General features: G+C 34.5%; 4 protein-coding genes across 4 annotated transcripts; 1 reads left to right on the top strand and 3 right to left on the bottom strand.

The window, feature by feature from the left end:
- Positions 1–219: 219 nt before the first annotated feature.
- LOC108565725 lies at positions 220–5,257 on the top strand. Its single transcript, XM_017925312.1, has 5 exons — positions 220–401; positions 464–698; positions 3,476–3,688; positions 3,749–4,001; positions 4,061–5,257. Exons 1-5 carry the CDS (start codon positions 329–331, stop codon positions 5,102–5,104), a joined length of 1,818 nt encoding a protein of 605 aa, XP_017780801.1. The 5' UTR covers positions 220–328; the 3' UTR covers positions 5,105–5,257.
- Positions 5,258–7,504: 2,247 nt separating this feature from the next.
- Positions 7,505–8,763, bottom strand: LOC108565723 (lipid droplet-associated hydrolase). The gene is made up of 2 exons (XM_017925310.1): positions 8,219–8,763; positions 7,505–8,146 (listed from the first exon to the last, which is right to left on the bottom strand). The coding sequence occupies exons 1-2, from the start codon at positions 8,519–8,521 to the stop codon at positions 7,529–7,531; spliced, it is 921 nt and encodes a 306-aa protein (XP_017780799.1). The 5' UTR covers positions 8,522–8,763; the 3' UTR covers positions 7,505–7,528.
- Positions 8,764–8,888: 125 nt separating this feature from the next.
- Positions 8,889–10,915, bottom strand: LOC108565718. Its single transcript, XM_017925306.1, has 6 exons — positions 10,898–10,915; positions 10,687–10,705; positions 10,422–10,619; positions 10,033–10,366; positions 9,806–9,976; positions 8,889–9,743 (listed from the first exon to the last, which is right to left on the bottom strand). The coding sequence occupies exons 1-6, from the start codon at positions 10,913–10,915 to the stop codon at positions 9,032–9,034; spliced, it is 1,452 nt and encodes a 483-aa protein (XP_017780795.1). The 3' UTR covers positions 8,889–9,031.
- LOC108565724 (globin-like) lies at positions 10,772–12,134 on the bottom strand. Its single transcript, XM_017925311.1, has 5 exons — positions 11,952–12,134; positions 11,570–11,694; positions 11,280–11,505; positions 11,090–11,222; positions 10,772–10,928 (listed from the first exon to the last, which is right to left on the bottom strand). The coding sequence occupies exons 1-5, from the start codon at positions 12,003–12,005 to the stop codon at positions 10,921–10,923; spliced, it is 546 nt and encodes a 181-aa protein (XP_017780800.1). The 5' UTR covers positions 12,006–12,134; the 3' UTR covers positions 10,772–10,920.
- Between the last annotated feature and the right edge of the window lie 6,784 nt (positions 12,135–18,918).

The following is an 18,918-nucleotide window of genomic DNA, read 5'->3' as shown; positions in this document are numbered from 1 at the left end:
CAGTAAGAGCAGAGACAGAACGCAACCGGTAGTAAGTTTCGATGGCTCTTGGTTGTAGGGAAAACTTTAATTAATTAACGCAACGCTCTAATTTCCGCGTTTCCACGTGCGTCCCGCAGCGAGGAAAGCCGAAGGCGGAGGCGGCGGCGGCTGCAGCAATCGAGTTAATTAAATTGCCAAAGTTTTGACAAGTTTTAGGGTCAAAGTACACCTCTGAGAAAGAAATTCTGTCCCCGTTGTTTCAGGCCAGGAGAACTGCCCCTACGACTACATCAAGATATACGACGGGAAGAACGAGTTCAGTCCGGTAATTGGGACGTTCTGCGGCATGGGCAAGTTTCCCTACTCGATCATTGGTACATCTCAAGATCTCTTCGTCGAATTCGTTTCATCACCTGCAGGTTTGATTTCCTTGATTTGTTTACTTACTTAATTGCATTTCAATTACAATTCAACTTTACAGGTCCTTTACTGAACACCGGCTTCCACTTCAACGTCGGCAATTGGCCGGGTCACGTCGATACGGCGGGAAGCCGGAACGGCACATGCGATTGGCTTCTATCCTCGGAAAGTCTTCGAGCTTCTGGTGATTCCGAAGGAATCTTCCTCTCCGTCGCACATTGGTATCCACCACACACGAGCTGCACCTATCTAATGCAAGGCGAAGAAGGAGAAATCGTCAGGTTATACTTTCCCAGGTAATCAATCATTCATTAAAACCACACAAAAAACAGATTCAAACCACCAACAAATAACAAAAATAAACATTCTACAAATATAAATATTTTCAATCACCGCTGACTTTTCAATCATATCCACATACGAAATGGAATAAATTGAATTGAAACGGTAATCAAATGTGCGGTACGTATAAAATCAAATCGAGCTTTTATCGTTTACAGTCAATTGCAATTGATTTTTTTTTCTGTAAACTTTTAGTGCAGACATCGCAAACCTCGTTCTTGATTTGATTGCCGTTTGCTTATTCATGGACATTTATTTATTTTTTCTATAATTACTGCAATTTCATTTCCGAATCGATCACATGAAAGATTGGACAGTTTTACCATGAAAACAAAAATTGATTGTTGTTTGCTTATAGAATATTCATGAACTTAAACTTATAATTACATTTTCATATCTAAATTGATCAATCAAAATATTAAAAACGTAATTGCGTTTTTGTTTGTTATGGTTCATGCCACCTATCTGAGAGTACGCTCATTGGACAGGTCATGGTTATATCTTTAATTTGCATTTTAAACGATTTCATTTGCATACGTGTTCATCGAATAATTAAATAAAAGGTGAAAGACACTTCATTAACAGCACGCATTTTAATCATTAATTTTGACAGCTTATAACAAAAGAACAGTGCATACCATAAATCTAAAAATATGCTCATTGGAAAGGTTATAGATTTATCTGAAATATCAATTTTGATTGATCGTGTTATCATATGTTTACAGTCAATTACAATTGATTTTTTTTTCTGTAAACTTTTAGTGCAGACATCGCAAACCGTTCTTGATTTGATTGCCGTTTGTTTATTCATGGACATTTATTTATTTATTTTCTATAATTACTGCAATTTCATTTCCGAATCGATCACCTGAAAGATTGAACAGTTTTACCATGAAAACAAAAATTGATTTTTGTTTGCTTATAGAATATTCATGAACTTAAACTTATAATTACATTTTCATATCTAAATTGATCAATCAAAATATTAAAAACGTAATTGCCTTTTTGTTTGTTATGGTTCATGCCACATATCTGAGAGTACGCTCATTGGACAGGTCATGGTTATATCTTTAATTTGCATTTTAAACGATTTCATTTGCACACGTCTTCATCGAATAATTAAATAAATGGTGGAAGACACTTTATTTCCAGCACGCATTTTAATCATTAATTTTGACAGCTTATAACAAAAGAACAGTACATACCACAAATCTAAAAAATACGCTCATTGGAAAGGTCATGGTTATATCTTTAATTTGCATTTTAAATGATTTCATTTGCATACGTGTTCATCGAATAATTAAATAAAAAGTGGAAGACACTTTATTTCCAGCACGCATTTTAATCATTAATTTTGACAGCTTATAACAAAAGAACAGTGCATACCACGAATCTAAAAATATGCTCATTGGAAAGGTTATAGATTTATCTGAAATATTCATTTTGATTGATCGTGTTATCATGTGTTTACAGTCAATTGCAATTGATTTTTTTTTCTGTAAACTTTTAGTGCAGACATCGCAAACCTCGTTCTTGATTTGATTGCCGTTTGCTTATTCATGGACATTTATTTATTTTTTCTATAATTACTGCAATTTCATTTCCGAATCAATCACCTGAAAGATTGAACAGTTTTACCATGAAAACAAAAATTGATTGTTGTTTGCTTATAGAATATTCATGAACTTAAACTTATAATTACATTTTCATATCTAAATTGATCAATTAAAATATTAAAAACGTAATTGCGTTTTTGTTTGTTATGGTTCATGCCACCTATCTAAGAGTACGCTCATTGGACAGGTCATGGTTATATCTTTAATTTGCATTTTAAACGATTTCATTTGCATACGTGTTCATCGAATAATTAAATAAATGGTGGAAGACACTTTATTTCCAGCACGCATTAATTTTGACAGCTTATAACAAAAGAACAGTGCATAACACAAATCTAAAAATATGCTCATTGGAAAGATTATAGATTTATCTAAAATATCCATTTTGATTGATCTAGTTATCATGTGTTTTTATCGAGTAATTAAATAAATTATGAAGACGTGAAAGTAATAGAAAAAATGTCGTAAGTCGGTTATTAACACATTGACGACGGCATGACCCACCGGTGTGTCATTAATTATAAATAATAGTTTTGTTGCTTATAATAAATATTGCTTATAATGAATGACCTCAAATATCTTAAGTCAATTACAAACTTCAAACGCCAATACATTTCTTATACATATTTTAATAATTCTTGAGCATACTTCACAAATTAATTTGCGAAGCATATTTGAAATTTTCATTCAAGTAGAATTGAATGAAAATTTCAATATTTTTCCCACAATTGTTATAAATTGCTTCAATATCATTAAAAAATGTATAAGAAAAATTTAAAAGGTTGTAATTGACGTAAGATATTTGACTTTTCACTCAGTCCATAGGCGTCCACGAAAAAATTTCTGGGGGCAGACAACCCGAAAAGCGCCGTCCTTAACGTGTAAATTATGTAACAGCAGTTGTATCAAAAGATGACAAATTACATTTTCTTTATTCGAGTTGTTCTAAAAATTATATTAATAATTATAATTAACTTATCCATTATGATAGTAGAGAACAGATGTAATTTTTGTGTGATAATGATGATGACAAGACGAAATGAGTTGGGTTTAAAACGTTCGGTTGGAGATTACACGAATGCGGCTAACTTTGCATGCACTAATTCTGTGTTTAGTTTCCGGATAAACCGCATAGAATCCCCGATCCAACCGATCGACGGCGATTGCGGGGAATCCCTCACCCTGTACGACGCCTCGTGGCCGGACGATTCTCGAATAATCAAGACATTCTGCGACACGTTCTCGAAAGCGATGGAGAAGCACGACTTCGTGTCCACCGGTAATTCTCTCTTCGTACGATTCGAAAGCAAAACCGGAAGCTACAGCGGGTTAGTTGCTCGAGACGCTCGAGAATTGATAGTTTGTTAGTAATCAGAATTAATCCGTAGATCATCTCTGTACTATTGGGCCCACTACGACTTCTTCAACAACACGAAATTGGGTGAACCGGTGCCGGGGAGGACGTGCGACGAGGTGTTCGCCTCTTGGAAGTCGACCAAAGGATGGTTGAGATCTCCGCTGAATACTTTGGTTTACAAGCAGGCGCCTTCCGGGGATGATGTTCAGTGCTTGTACAGATTCGTCACGGATAGGCGATTGTTCGCTAGGGTCATTCTGATTGTGACGAATATTCATTTCAAAGTAATTGATTGTTTTTAATGTTTCTGCTTGATGCTGATGCGAGAAAATGTTAATTTCAGGACCATCCTTACAACCCGGGGATGTGCACGAACTGCGTCGAAGACAGGGTGGATAAACTCGTGATTTGGGAACCTCTTCCACCTGGAGTGAATTCTTCGCATCCAGCTACGACTCTCTCGAAGGCCGTGCAAAGCGGTGAAGTCACTTGCTTGTGCAACAAGCACACTGGATCAACCACGGTGGTGTCGCGCGGGGAACAGTTGAATCTTCAGTTGATCATAGACAGCGCCCACGCGGCTCTCAGCTACTTCAAGCACGGATCTCCGCTGTTCGAGGCGACCTACGAGTTCGTCCATGGTCCTCTGTGCGGTCCTCCGATTATCCAACCCACTACAGATGGGGAAATTCACTATCCCTATTACGAAGCAATCGGTTACGTGGAGCCTCCGAAGTCGATTAGGTGCATCTGGGAAATTAAAGTAAACAGGGAGAGGGATCTGTGGCTGCACTTCGATAGGATCAAGTTTGCGTCGAAGCACTGCGACGATGGGATTGTTGACATATTCGTTAAGGGACGCAGCGAGCCCTATCTGAGCGTTTGCGGGGAGAACGTGTCTCTGAGCAAAGAACTTCCCATCCTCTCAGCTGCAGAGTTAAGTCCGGATGGTTCAGAGCCTGGTGTCACCATCCAGTTCATCGGAAGGACGTCTCCGACGAGAGCTGCCTTCAAGATCGCCTGGACGGAACTCTTCCATCTACCGAGGAACACGGATGGAAGCTTGATGACATCCAGACTGACCGAAGGTGGAGTCGCCGCCGATGGAGAAGAGTGCGAGTTCCAGTGTCCCGGCGAGGCAGGTCTCTGCATACCAGCGCGTCTCGTCTGCAACGGTGTCGTCAATTGTCCGAATGTTACCGGTGGTCCGAGCAACGGCAACCTCGATCTGAGCGATGAATCGGAAGAACGGTGCAAAGGCGAGCCGACAATAGAGATCAACTGGATCTACGTCGGCCTAGGATTGTTATCAATTCTAATCAGTTTGTGCTGTTTGTGCGTCTGCTTGTGCAGGAGATGTTGCAGGTACTGTTGTTCGGACGATTGAAAAACCCAAACAAAACGAAGATGAAATAAGTAATTTCAAAAACAACAACAACAAAAATATAATAAATAATAAAAGAAAAACACTACCCAACCCTAAGAGATACACACAAGAAGAAGCCTTATCAATTTCCCCAAAAAAAAAAAATATATAAATTAAAGTAACAAACCCAAAAAAAAAAGAAATACTTATTAAGAGACGACCTTAAGTTTATATCAAATATTAATTCTAGTGATGATGAACATTTGTTTCTTTGAATGGAAGTGCGGTAGTTTCGTTCGATTGGTTTTCCTCAAATTAGGTTCCTGTAGACAAGTAATTTGCACTGTATTTCGTTTGAAATGATTTCTATATTTTTTATTTCTATATTCTCGTTACTCAATTGTTCAAAGTTTGAAAACAAAAGCGAAAACAAGATGAAAATAATATTTTAAAAAAAAAAGTGAACTAACCGAATGAACATTCTCTGGAAACGTATATTTTGACGATGTAGGATTTACGATGGATGCGAATGCGAATATGAGAGGAAACCCGTTCTTTATTTTTGTTCCGTTGTTTGTTATGTATATACATTCCTATGTATTCACCTATGTGATAATATTAAATAATAAAATATTGTTTTAATTCGTCTCATTTCTTTAACATCCTCACGCACACTTTGATTCATTTATGTAAAGAATCAATAATTTAATTAGTTTTATTACATGTGTTTCAATAGTATTATTAATTAATTAATTAAAGAATTAGTAACAATAAAAAATATTTCACATTTAAACTAATTAAAACTAGTGAAAAGTAAACTGAAAATTTCATTTTCTACAATTACAATATTTGATTAACAATAAAATTACTAAACGCTTGAATTAAACAATTAATTAATGCAGAAATTAATAAAAGAAGATTCAAATTTCAAAATATAATTACAAAATTTGTTTTGAAAACCACAGATGTCGAAAACTGACAACTTTCAAACTAGCATAACTCAATTAAGAAGCAATTAATGAATTTACAATAAATATAAACAATCGCTTAATTTCATAATGAATTGTCTGGTTAATTTTAATTTTCAATGAAGGCTATAATTAAAAAATAATAATAATTGGAACAGCGCTAATTATTGTGAACTATACATTGTTTTAAGTATATTAGAGATGGCGCATCCATGTTGGTGTAAGTTTGGTTGCCTATACTCTTGTCAAGATTATAGTTGACCATTTGGTGCTTTGTACTAATTATGATTTTTTTAAATTACTTTCTTAATAATTATTATTAACAATTTTTAAAAATATGTTTCAATTAATGTACTTTCAATCTATTTGTGCGTTTAACAAGTAATATAAAATTATGAATGATTTGAAATATCTTCAAAGTATTAGCCTTAATTAAAAAAGTAGATTTGAAATTTTAAAAAGGAAATTAAGGAATAAAATAAACAACAGATTGTTTAAAATAGGACATATTTGAACTATATTTTCAATAAATTGTAGTTTCTGCTATGATTGTAATATCATAATAATTAGAAAATCGATGTTTCATCAATGTTTACTATGAGATAAACTTTATAAAGTTATGTCTTTAAATAATCACAAACAATATTTGATTACATTAATTATAAAATATAATTAAATTCTGTAAACATATTTATCAAAGAAAATATTAATTGTTTTCGCTGAATATTTTCGTTATTATTATAAACCGTAAACAGATGACTCAAAAATGTTAAGATAAAATTGGATTTTTGCTAAATATTGCACTTAATTGAAAACAAATCCCTAATATTCAAAATATTGTGTAATGTAAAGAAATTGTGTTTTCTACTAGGCTTAGGTCAAAGTCTAAGTGATAACCTCGTAATATATTTGAATGTTAAAACGCAATTGCTAAGCTACAATAAAACAGCATTAGTGTAAAACTACTTACGAAGCAATAAAACTGCGTCTAAACATCATTCGTACTTTGATAGTTGTAACAAAAAGTGGTTTATACGTATGTTACGTATCGATAAATTATGTAGAGTGGAAAAGTAAGTAGATACATACCATTAGGTAATCAAGAGCAGTAATAAGAAAATGTAATTTAGTTACGTATCATTTTATTTAGCTGCACAAAGAGAAATTTTTTGTTTTGTACATACATATATTTACACAACAGTAAAAACACTTAAATATCATATTTGGACCATAAAAAACATTTAAAACTTGCTACATTCGGTGTCATCTAAATGGTGTCACCGTTTTCCCTGTATCTCTCATCCCGACGTACCTCTAAAAAAAAGCTGGATAAGTTTTCTTCTTTGTTTAGACTAGATTGAAAGCCGTTTAACGATATCCCGCATGCAATAATCACACAATGTGATGTTAATAATAGTAAGAACCGTAATAAAATAATAATTGAAGGAACATGCAATTAATCACAGTATAAAATAAATTAATTTTTCTGGCGCATCCACTGGGCGACCATAACCGCAGCTGGGATGGACGAAGTCAGCACAAATGCGTGAGGAAAACGCATCTTGCAGACTTCCGCATCCACATCCGGTATATCGTCTTGCAGTTTCTTGCAGTAGCTGACCGGCGCCCAATTATCGTTACCACCGAAGTAGAACTTGTACTTCTTGATATGCTGCTTGATGACATCCGTGTTCCTCTCCTTCAGCGTCACCATTTCGTCTGATGCCATGAAGAATATTTTGTGCAGAACCCTGGGGTGAATCAGGTTGCATATGTTAGGTATCTGGAAGTCTTCGGCTCCCACCACCCACGTATATATACCGACCAAGAAGTGCTGAAGGAATATTGGTAACATCTGGAATATGCAGGTGAGGAACAGAATTATCGGTACTATGTGATGGACGATGCTTGTATAGAAACGGCCGTTCGGTGTGAGAGCGATGTCTTCGAGAGTAGGAAACAGCATATAGTTTTTAACAACTCGCGACGATATTGAAGGATTCTTCATCAGCTCAGTGATGATGTATGTACCAACCGAATGTCCAATCAAATGCAGCCTTACATCTCCAGGAACCATCTTTTCAAAGAACTCCATCTGCAATAAAAAGTAACAAATTTATAGAAACTAACAAAAAAAAAATGATATTTTTTTTTTAATTTATTTTACCTTATGCTTAATTTGGCCACTCAAGTTGTACAGATCCTTGTTCTCCTTGATATTAGGAATGTTGTATAGGTTTTCATTCTCTGGGCGTTCATGTCCGGCATGGCTCACAATCCAAATGGGCCAACCCAATTGCTGGTGTAAAGTCTCCAGGAATCTATAATAGAATTGGGTGAAACCAGGATTGCCCGGAATGCAGATGATCAGATCCTTCTCCTTTTCACTGTCGAAGCTCTCCTCAACCCATTTACCCCAGGTGGTCACCTTTGTGGGCACTTTGTTGATTGTTACAAATGCGGTATGCATCCTTATTGTTTTCAGTAGGTAATACACGATGAATGGATTTCGAGTAACTCCGCTCGACTTTGCACATTCAACTTACGGACTTTGCGCGCGAGCAAACATTGGAATTGTGGTAGGGTTAAGAAGGAACCGGTCGTTGTACGAAATATTATTAATAATGTAATTGTTACAATACAAAACGGCAATTCTCGCCGGCTACAGGTTGTAGGAATAATGGAAACACAATGCATACATACACACACTGCTTTCACATAACAGCTGATACAAATCACCACAAGCTTCCAGATCATAGATGGCATTGATAACGAGATTTAAAATTGGTTTAAACTTGAAATTGTATTTTATTAGTTAAAAAAAAGGAATGCACAAAAGTTACAAATAATGAATCTTAACGCTGAAATAATAGGTAAACGGATGTCGCTGGTTTGTTGTACGTTTAAAGTCCTGTTTGAGCTATAAGTTTCCTTTTATTTCCATTTATTATTTAGATCATAAAGTGTATGTTATCAATTATCAACTGGGGACTGGTCCCATCGGTATGGCGATTTTCTGATGGATGTCTATGGTTCTCATAGCGGCTGAATAAGCATCCGACTTTGGTGATCTTACAATCGGACAAGGCGTACACTTCTTATCAACATTGTTATTGTTCAATGTACTATTGTTGTTGTTCTCTGGTTTTATACCGGGTGGAGGAAGAGGAATATGCTTATTAGGCATGTCACATCCCATCAGCTGCATGGCTGGACAAATGTTCGGACAGCAGGCTTCCTCGTATTCGGTATCCGAACTCTCTGACATTTCTACGGGCATTGGTGTAATTGCAGCCCCATCGTCGGACGATCGCGATTCAGTGTTTTGCCTCTTCGCGTGATGCTGGCATGGGGGACAAGGCGGGATTTGTTGATAAGACGATAATTGATTGAATGGTTTATTATCAGTTTGTGTTGATTTCTTCTTACAGGGAGGACAGATTTGCTGATGGTATGGCGATATTTGATTAGCGTAGTTGTTGGTTGGATCGTTTTGCGAAGATTGCCTCCGTCCATAGGACTGCTGTTGCGATCTCTTGGGTCTTGAGTGCATAGGACATGTTCCTCCAGTTCTTGGACAAACTGGCGTGGAGCGCGTGTCCGTCGATCTGCGCGTCGTTCTATCGTAATAATCGTCCTCCTCGCATTGCAGGCATTCGTATCTCTTATACCTCTGGTTCTTCGAAAACAAACTGAAATTGTAAGAATTTGTTAATAAATATAAAGAGTTTGCAATTTACAAAAAGAGTATTACTTGTTCCAACCGTGATGCTTGCAGCATGGTGATGTTATCGTGAGATACACCATGACTCCGATGATGAACAGGAACATCATCACCACGAGCGTCCAGGAGATCGTATCGAATATGGTCCATTCCGTGGGATCCGTGGCTATGTCCGTGGCTATAGTGGGAACGAAATCCTGCCTGCAGATGTCGTCACATAATGAGTGTTAAATAAATTGAACAATTCCCATAAATACTTGGCAATTCGTCTGTGAGCGAATCTGTCTATCGCCAGTGTTGTTCCACCGCTTCCGGTCGCATTACGACGGATTCCTGCCGTTGTCCCATTCAATTTCAGTTCCGGCAGAACTATCGGCTGGTAAGGTTTGAACGCCTCCTTGCTCTCCCTGTCGAAGTCGTGCCCGATGGCCTCGTACGAGGTCTTCGTCAGCCACTCACCAAGATCATCCCGATCCAATTGCCTCAAACGCCTCGCGACCAGCTCGTGAGTCTCCGACCGACCACCGCCCGCCTCCGAATTCCAATGCAGAAGGCTTTCCAAACAGCGGACATCCTTCGAAACGCTTCTCTCTTAACGAAAACAAACATCTTTATCCACAATCCATTATCAAAAAAAAAGCCTCACCAGCTTTATCCAGAGCACCAGGCAATTCGAACGAATCGAAGTGCAGAGAAGCCACCAACTTCCTGCACTCGATCGAAGTCAGGTGATCGGCCAAGTATTGGAATTGCGCTAAATTAATATCGACAGTAGCTAAAATTGAAGGAAAAAACTGGAAGACCGATTGATTCGCTAATCTACGAAATCTCCAAGTAGCCAAAACTCACGTGAATCCCCAAGAAACAAACAACTGCGGTCATCCCAAAAAAACATAAAACTATACACTGACAAACGTCAAAATTTGGCGTCTGCAAGAGGGGAATGCATAAGGAAAAGTACAATCACAGTTACGTTCTAGTATATTTAATATTTAAAAAAAAATTAATGATATGTTATGCACAGAGAGTTAAATATAATCATAAAAATACAATATAATAATAGTGTGTAAGAGAGAAGTTTATATGAACTTAAAATCGAGGGTGCTGTAAAGATGCTCTAGCCGAGGGGATTGTTGCCATAGCGTTTAAGTTTCTGCAAGCACAAGAAAATAATTGCATGAAATAAAGATGACGCGATAACAGCACAGTTTTCGTTTTAATTGTAATTATATGTACAGGAAAAAAGGTATTAAGAGGAACTGTTGCGTTTCGGTTCAATGGCCTTCACCTCGCCACGTGAACAGCTACACCTACCCTCTCGGCTCAAGTCCACGATAACTGTGAAGATGATCTTCAGGGCCTTGGTCCATGTGGCTCTCGCCTCCGCGCTCACCTTTTCCTCACCCATATGGTTCTCGACCATCTTAACGAAAGACAACGATAAATCCTGCAAAAGAGAAGTGGAATAGAAGAACAATGTTAATAAACAATAATGCAATCTTACTTCGTACGCCTTCCTGCTGATCTTGTGCACCTTATGCTTCTGCGCGTTCTGCCTGAGCATCAGCAGCACCGTCTCCGGGTTTTCCAAGTTATCAACGATCAACGAAACTTCGCGAAGCACCCGGATGCCGTGGATCTTCACGATCGGATCAATCTTCAATCCTTCCTGCGTCGTGTCCTTAAAGTGCTTAAAATAGACGGCGTGGTTCGGGTAATCCCTTAAGAATCTGAAGAGGATGGATGGGTTAAGCTGATGCGCTACCGCTGAAGGAGAGACGCGCGTCTACGTACATTGTGAACAAGGCTATGCCGTTTTTTCCGAGATCCTTCCTGACGCTGTTCCAGGTGCTCTTCAGGATCCTCTTTTCAGCTGGCGTCAGTCCAAGGGTCTCCTTCGTCGAACCAGCTCCCATCGCCTGCGGGGTTTGAAAAAAAAAACGTAGGGAAAAACAAAATCGGCCACCCCTCAAACCATCAGTGTCATCAATGACGCGCGACGCGTCAAAATAAAAAATAAAAAAAAAGGCGCGCGCGCTCTCCTCTCGCGAAATTCAAAATGAATATTCAAAATATTCGATCGAATGCAAAATATTGGCCGCAAAACGCAGAACTTGAAACGTTCGCGTTCAAGGCCTCCTCCAATTAAGTCGTTTCTCGCGTCGCCTCCACTTACATCCTCATCCTCTCCTTCCGGTGTCTGGACGTGCTGGTCTCCTTCCACGGACATCGCTGTTATGTGATCCTTTCTGGACGACGTCGGTTTTACAAACTGAATGTGGTGAGCTGCTCGCAACGCGCGTCTCTCTTCAAAACTGAACGCTCAATTCTGGAGCCCCCGGATTCCCAGTCTCTCGTTTTATATATTGTGTTCTGTGTGTGCATCGACACTCTCCACACACTCTCGCTCGCACTCACTGCCTCCACTATATATGTTATATGTATAAATTGATTAAGTCGATTGCTCTGCAGAATACACTACCATACACACGGTTACTTAACGCATACTTATGTTGACCAAATCATCAAAACACCAACAAACAAAAAAAGATACTTAATTAAACTGAAAGCAAAACAAAGTTATCCTTCGATTGATACTCATCAATGCACACAACCAATCGCATCAAACTAACAAAAAAAAAACAACAACTTTACCGCAAAAATATACTTTAATAAATTACTCACATTTATTACAAATTTAGTAATTTTTCATTCAAGTTTCAATTATGAGAAATTTTTCTCAAACATTTTTCAATTTATATAAAAACATAATATAATTTAAAAAAATCCATTTCAGATAAGAATTTTTCTTGTAATTTTCTATCGAAAAGGAATGCTCTGACACTAAAAATATTTCCAAAAAAATACTAAATTGTAACTGTACAACTTTTGATAATACTTAGTGGAAATTACAAAAATGACACACACATATTTCGTTGTAATATTAGTAATAATTTGTAATTTACTAACAACTAGAAATTACTAAATATGTTCAAATTCTCTTTAGTTTTCATTGAAAACTCTGCAAAAAGAATTGTAGTTCCATCAATTGCTCAATTGTCGCCTATCATTTTTAATGAAACAACAATAGCATGACGTTCGTACAATTTAAATAATACTGAGAAGTATCCTATTCTAATTACGTAACAAAAGTTATCGTAATTTCTGTAGAATGTTTAACTCGAATGCATGTTGATAAGAGGACAATAAAACTATATAATTGTTAAAAAAATAGGTATAATTACACGTTTATTTACAAACAATGTAATTTAAAAAGTTGCGTAACGCAAAATTGATGGTTTAATAACAGTTTTTCATTCATTTTTCGGGAGTCAAGTGGGTTCAGAACGAATATCTACAATTTGTTTATTAAAAAAAAAACAAAACATGAGATTAATACAATATTGATGATTTGATTAATTAGTTGTTTGTTTATTCATGAACTGAAAACTATGTTTATATAAGGAATTGAAAGTAGATCTGTTTGCATTTTGAAATGTAATATATCGATGGAGGTATTGTTATTAATTTTTTTTGTTTATGGATTTACGCAGTTTGCAATCAGCGCACCCAAATATGTTGGAATGAAATATACGTGGAGTGCGTGACAAATAGAATACAAATAAATGAATAAAAGAAAATCATCGACAAATGCGAGGAATGCGAGAACGTAAAAGAATTCAATATAAAAATTTGATGTGAAATAATATTTATTTCGTTTATCAACTGAGATATTGCGATATAAAAAAAAACGTCTGTGTATTTATAGACGCATGTTTTCAAAATTGATAAACCGTTAGATAATGTCGCAGGTTCAAAGTGTTTGCAAAACAGATGCAAATGTTGCTTGGGAATTAACGTCATTGATCGATTTTGTAACCATGGATATGATATAACAGATTAATTAGTTTGTAATTGAAACGTTAAGTTAATGTCTCTTTAAAATTAACATTCAATTAAAGTCTTGCCGCTAACAAAACTGAACAATATTTACCTGTTTGCATATGCAATTATAGACTTTTCACCTTGAGTAAGTCAGTATCGCGTTGTAGTAATCACTGTATTCATTAGTTTCTGTGAAACATACAAAATAGAAGAACGTTTCAATTAGTTTAAATTATATTAAACAATTTAATAATTATAAAAAAATCTGTAAAATACTAAAATTTTACCTAAAACTTAATTAAAAAAGTTGTCAGGACATTTAGTTTAATCGACAGGATTGGATTAAGACAAATTTAATCTTACTAGAATAGTTTTTTTTACTTAATCTACAAAACAACTTTATTAACTTGTCGTGGCCGACCAATTTATTATCATCTATTGTGTAATTAATATGTATATTTGTTAGGTCTACCACTTTCCTCTTTATTATTACAAAGCTTATTTAACGTATCCATTCCGAAGGAAGCCGTCTTCAGCCCCTAAATATTTGGACATTACCATAAAACTTAGATAAAGAAACAGTTGTATTTTCCACAAGGTCAAACCCTTTTCTCTCACGCAGCCCCTTTTTGAAATTAACACATTTTTGTATTATATAATTTAGTCTTAGTCAGGGGATCGAAAAGAGAGGAAGTCCTAGCTCTACCCCTTAACCTGAGAAGTTGGTCTTACTTTGACAGTCCAAGGAAGAGCACTTACTTCAACTATTGTATAATTGACTTCTCAATAAAACTCCTATATATACAATAAAGTTGATGTATTGATTTGTGTAAAATCTTGTCAATTTTTGTAACAAAATATTAATTAGATTTGAGTCTGGTTTAATTGGAATTCCATTAGATGAACATTATTTGATAATTATTTTCCCCCCGTTTTGTACGAGCCGCATTCCAGCTCCATTCACGAATTTAGTATAGACATGTGATGAGATCAAAGTGTTGCGTAATTAATGCTGGGGGGCTAAGCTTGATAAGTTCCTTCAAAGTCCATCAAATTGCTTTAAATTCAGCATGTTTATTTAATGAATCGATTGAATAACAATTATACAGTAAACAAGTATAAAGATTTTGATTTTTGAAGCAGTTAAATTTAGGCTTGACAATTCTAATCGTTGACGTAACCACAGAATTGACAGTGAATGTCATTGTTTAACTGTCAAATCCTTTGTTACGTCAACAATAATATGAGTGTTGATTTTCGTTGTTATGGAAACACGTAATTACAATTTAGTTTATATAATCCAAATTAATTGTTTTTTTTTTCTGATGAATGGGAGAAGAAGTTATGGTCGTTGTCTCTGTGGCAACCTTGTCAATACAAAAATCGAATGTTGTTTGTTCTTGGATATCTAAACTGTTGGTAAAGGACATTTCGATGGCGTGAAGTCAATATTGATGCGAACAATTCATAAAATACATAAAACATAATGCGATGTGTGTGAGCCATCGAAGTGGCATCACGATGCTATCCTCGTAGCGTGCCTAATTAATCTTAATGGCTGATCGCTAATAAAGTACGCAAGGAGCGTAATTAATGTTTTAGGCAAAGTATATTTGGACTGCAAACATGCAATGAATCGATTAAGTTTCTAACAGCCGACACCGCCGAACCCCTCCAGTTTCAATTAATGTGTATTGGGAACTTTAATTTCCTGCCACCAAATTAATATAACCGCATATCGACCGCACAGACCCAACAGACCCAACAGACTTATTGAAATCCAATCATTTACATTTCGCCTATCTTCCCACAAAAAGACTCTACATTTACGTTCAGTTCAGTCTCCCAATTGAACATTTGACAACTTGTTTAAGTATGTGACAAGTACCATATCAAATACGTATGTTGTCAAAAGAACGAGTAACTAATTTGACAACTTGTTAATAATAAGTGATTGACAATTACCACATCAAATACTTGTGTCAAGTTTGACAACTTGTATAAGTTATTGACAAGTACCATATCAAATACATCTTATACTATTGTATACACATCAGCTCTTATTTCACTGTCGTAGAGACAATGGGTAACTAATAAATTATTTGACAACTTGTGTAAGTACTTGTACACAAACATATTTATGAATCCATTTGACTGTATAAGTTCTGTCGTAGAGACAATGGGTAGCTAATAATGTATTTGACAACTTGTATAAGTAGTTGACAAGTACCATATTAAATACTTATTACACTGTAGTCAAGACAACGAGTAACTAATTTGACAACTTGTTAATAATAGTGATTGACAATTACCACAACAAATACTTGTGTCAAGTTCGACAATTTGTATAAGTTCTTGACAAATATCATATAAAATCAGCTCTTATTTCACTGTCGTAGAGACAATGGGTAACTAATAATGAATTTGACAATTTGTATAAGTATTTGACAAGTACCATATCAAATACTTATTACACTGTTGTCAAGATAAAGAGTAACTAATTTGACAACTTGTTAATAATAAGTGATTGACAATTACCACAACAAATACTTGTGTCAAGTTCGACAATTTGTATAAGTTCTTGACAAGTACCATATCAAATCAGCTCTTATTTCACTGTCGTAGAGACAATGGGTAACTAATAATGTATTTGACAACTTTTATAAGTACTTGACAAGTACCATATCAAATACTTATTACACTGTTGTCAAGAGAAGGAGTAAATAATCTGACAACTTGTTAATAATAAGTGATTGACAATTACCACAACAAATACTTGTGTCAAGTTCGACAACTTGTATAAGTTCTTGACAAGTACCATATCACATCAGCTTTTATTTCACTGTCGTAGAGACAATGGGTAGCTAATAATGTATTTGACAACTTGTATAAGTAGTTGACAAGTACCATATTAAATACTTATTACACTTTTGTCAAGACAACGAGTAATTAATTTGATAACTTGTTAATAATTAGTGATTGACAATTACCACATCAAATACATTTTGTCAAGTGTGACAACTTGTATAAGTTCTTGACAAATATCATATAAAATCAGCTCTTATTTCACTGTCGTAGAGACAATGGGTAACTAATAATGAATTTGACAACTTGTGATTGACAATTACCACATCAAATAGGTGTGTCAAGTTTGACAACTTGTAGAAGTTCTTGACAAGTACCATATCAAATACTTATTACACTGTTGTCAAGAGAACCAGTAACTAATTTGACAATTTGTTAATAGTAAATGATTGACAATTACCACATCAAATACTTGTGTGAAGTTTGACAACTTGTAGAATTTCTTGACAAGTACAATATCACATCAGCTCTTATTTCACTGTCGTTGAGACAATGGGTAACTAATAAAGTATTTGACAACTTGTGTAAGTACTTGTGCACAAATATATTTATGAATCCAGTTGACCCAATTACGTGATGTAATTGACAACAAGAACGAAAATCCAGTTATAGGCAAATAACCGGTAGTAAATTCAGTGTCAGTTGTTTATTCTCGGCGACTTAAAATAATCCCGAATGCATCAATATTTGCCAAGTTCAAAGCGATACAACTACGATGCGCACTTGAGCGGAGGATGCAATATACGGATATTAAAAATAAATAAATTTGTAGCCTAAAAATACATTTTGAAGTACACAAAATAATAATATAATAACTGAAATTCTGAAAAACAGTTTTTTGTCAATTTGACAGATCGAAGCATTATTGTATTGTTGTTTAAACTTAATTAAGTCATTTTGTTATTAATATTATAATTTAATAGAAAAATTAATGTTATTAGTCTATTTTGTAGTTGGTAATAATTCCATTTAATTGAAGATAATTAATGAACATATTACGAGAAATTCAAATAGACAACCAAATTAGCATTGCCATCTATTTTTAATTATTAACATTATAACCCAATGTATCAAATAAATATACAATTTTTGTTGCTTTTCTTTATTAACTTACATTTTATTAAATATTTGCAGCAATTGATAAAGTATGAGATTATTAAAATGCTTATTTTGTAAAAATTCCCAATAAATTAACTATGATAAATGCAATTATCAAATTAACATGACACAAGTCGCCATCATTATTAATTATAAAATTAATTGGTTTTCAAAATTAACAAATCTATATTTAATTCCATTCATCTATGGTAAAACGGATTTGCAAAATAATGGATGGAGGATTTGTTTTAGAAAAAATAGTTTTATTTCTTACATAAATTGTAAAGGAATGTTTCCAAATTCCATTAAAAGTACACAGATTTGATCACCGGTTTGTATATAACTAGAGAGTGTATACATATAATACAAGATTTGTAGAAAATAATTAAATTAATAATGAACTGAACTCGTTTGCCTTCTATTTTTAATTATTAACATTGTAACCCAATGTGTCCAATAATTATACAATTTTTGTTGCTTTTTTTATTAACTTACATTTTATTAAATATTTGCAAGAATTGAAAAAGTATGAGATTATTAAATTGCTTATTTTGTGAAAATTACCAAATAAATTAACTATGAGAAATGCAATTATCAAAATTAACATGACACAAGTCGCCATCTATTATTAATTATAAAATTAATTGATTTTCAAAATTAACAAATCTATATTTAATTCCATTAATCTATGGTAAAACGGATTTGCAAAATAATGGATGGAGGATTTGTTTTAGAAAAAATAGTTTTATTTCTTACATAAATTGTAATGGAATGTTTCCAAATTCCATTAAAAGTACACAGATTTGATCACCGGTTTGTAAATATCTAGAGAGTGTATACATATAATACAGGATTTGTAGAAAATAAATAAATTAATAATGAACTGAACTCGTTTGCCATCAATTTTTAATTATTAACATTGTAACCCAATGTGTCCAATAATTATACAATTTTTGTTGCATTTATTATTAACTTACATTTTATTAAATATTTGCAGGAATTGAAAAAGTATGAGATTATTAAATTGCATATTTTGTGAAAACTACCAAATAAATTAACTATGAGAAATGCAATTATCAAAATTAACATGACACAAGTCGCCATCTATTATTAATTATAAAATTAATTGATTTTCAAAATTGACAAATCCAAATTTAATTCCATTAATCTATGGTAAAACGTATTTACAAAATAATGGAGGGAGGATTTGTTTTAGAAAAAATAGTTTTATTTCTTACATAAATTGTAATGGAATGTTTCCAAATCCATTAAAAGTACACAGATTTGATCACCGG

The sequence above is a fragment of the Nicrophorus vespilloides genome, unplaced genomic scaffold (assembly GCF_001412225.1).
Source record: "Nicrophorus vespilloides isolate i.1.1-1 unplaced genomic scaffold, Nicve_v1.0, whole genome shotgun sequence".
Taxonomy (NCBI): domain Eukaryota; kingdom Metazoa; phylum Arthropoda; class Insecta; order Coleoptera; family Silphidae; genus Nicrophorus; species Nicrophorus vespilloides.
The sequence above is the reverse complement of the archived record's forward strand: the minus strand, read 5'-3'. Positions and strand labels throughout refer to the sequence as shown.

Excerpts from the sequence above, each read along its gene's own strand:
- LOC108565725 (XM_017925312.1), top strand. The coding sequence starts at position 329 with ATGGGCAAGTTTCCCTACTCGATCATTGGTACATCTCAAGATCTCTTC. Across the intron at positions 402-463 it reads ATTCGTTTCATCACCTGCAG|GTCCTTTACTGAACACCGGC; the intron begins GTTTGATTTCCT and ends TCAACTTTACAG. Across the intron at positions 699-3,475 it reads GTCAGGTTATACTTTCCCAG|TTTCCGGATAAACCGCATAG; the intron begins GTAATCAATCAT and ends TTCTGTGTTTAG.
- LOC108565718 (XM_017925306.1), bottom strand. Across the intron at positions 10,367-10,421 it reads TGGTGCTCTGGATAAAGCTG|AGAGAAGCGTTTCGAAGGAT; the intron begins GTGAGGCTTTTT and ends GTTTTCGTTAAG. Across the intron at positions 9,744-9,805 it reads AAGCATCACGGTTGGAACAA|TTTGTTTTCGAAGAACCAGA; the intron begins GTAATACTCTTT and ends TTACAATTTCAG.
- LOC108565723 (XM_017925310.1), bottom strand. The coding sequence starts at position 8,521 with ATGCATACCGCATTTGTAACAATCAACAAAGTGCCCACAAAGGTGACC. Across the intron at positions 8,147-8,218 it reads GTGGCCAAATTAAGCATAAG|ATGGAGTTCTTTGAAAAGAT; the intron begins GTAAAATAAATT and ends TTTTTATTGCAG.
- LOC108565724 (XM_017925311.1), bottom strand. The coding sequence starts at position 12,005 with ATGTCCGTGGAAGGAGACCAGCACGTCCAGACACCGGAAGGAGAGGAT. Across the intron at positions 11,506-11,569 it reads GGCATAGCCTTGTTCACAAT|ATTCTTAAGGGATTACCCGA; the intron begins GTACGTAGACGC and ends CATCCTCTTCAG. Across the intron at positions 11,223-11,279 it reads TCAGCAGGAAGGCGTACGAA|GATTTATCGTTGTCTTTCGT; the intron begins GTAAGATTGCAT and ends TCTCTTTTGCAG.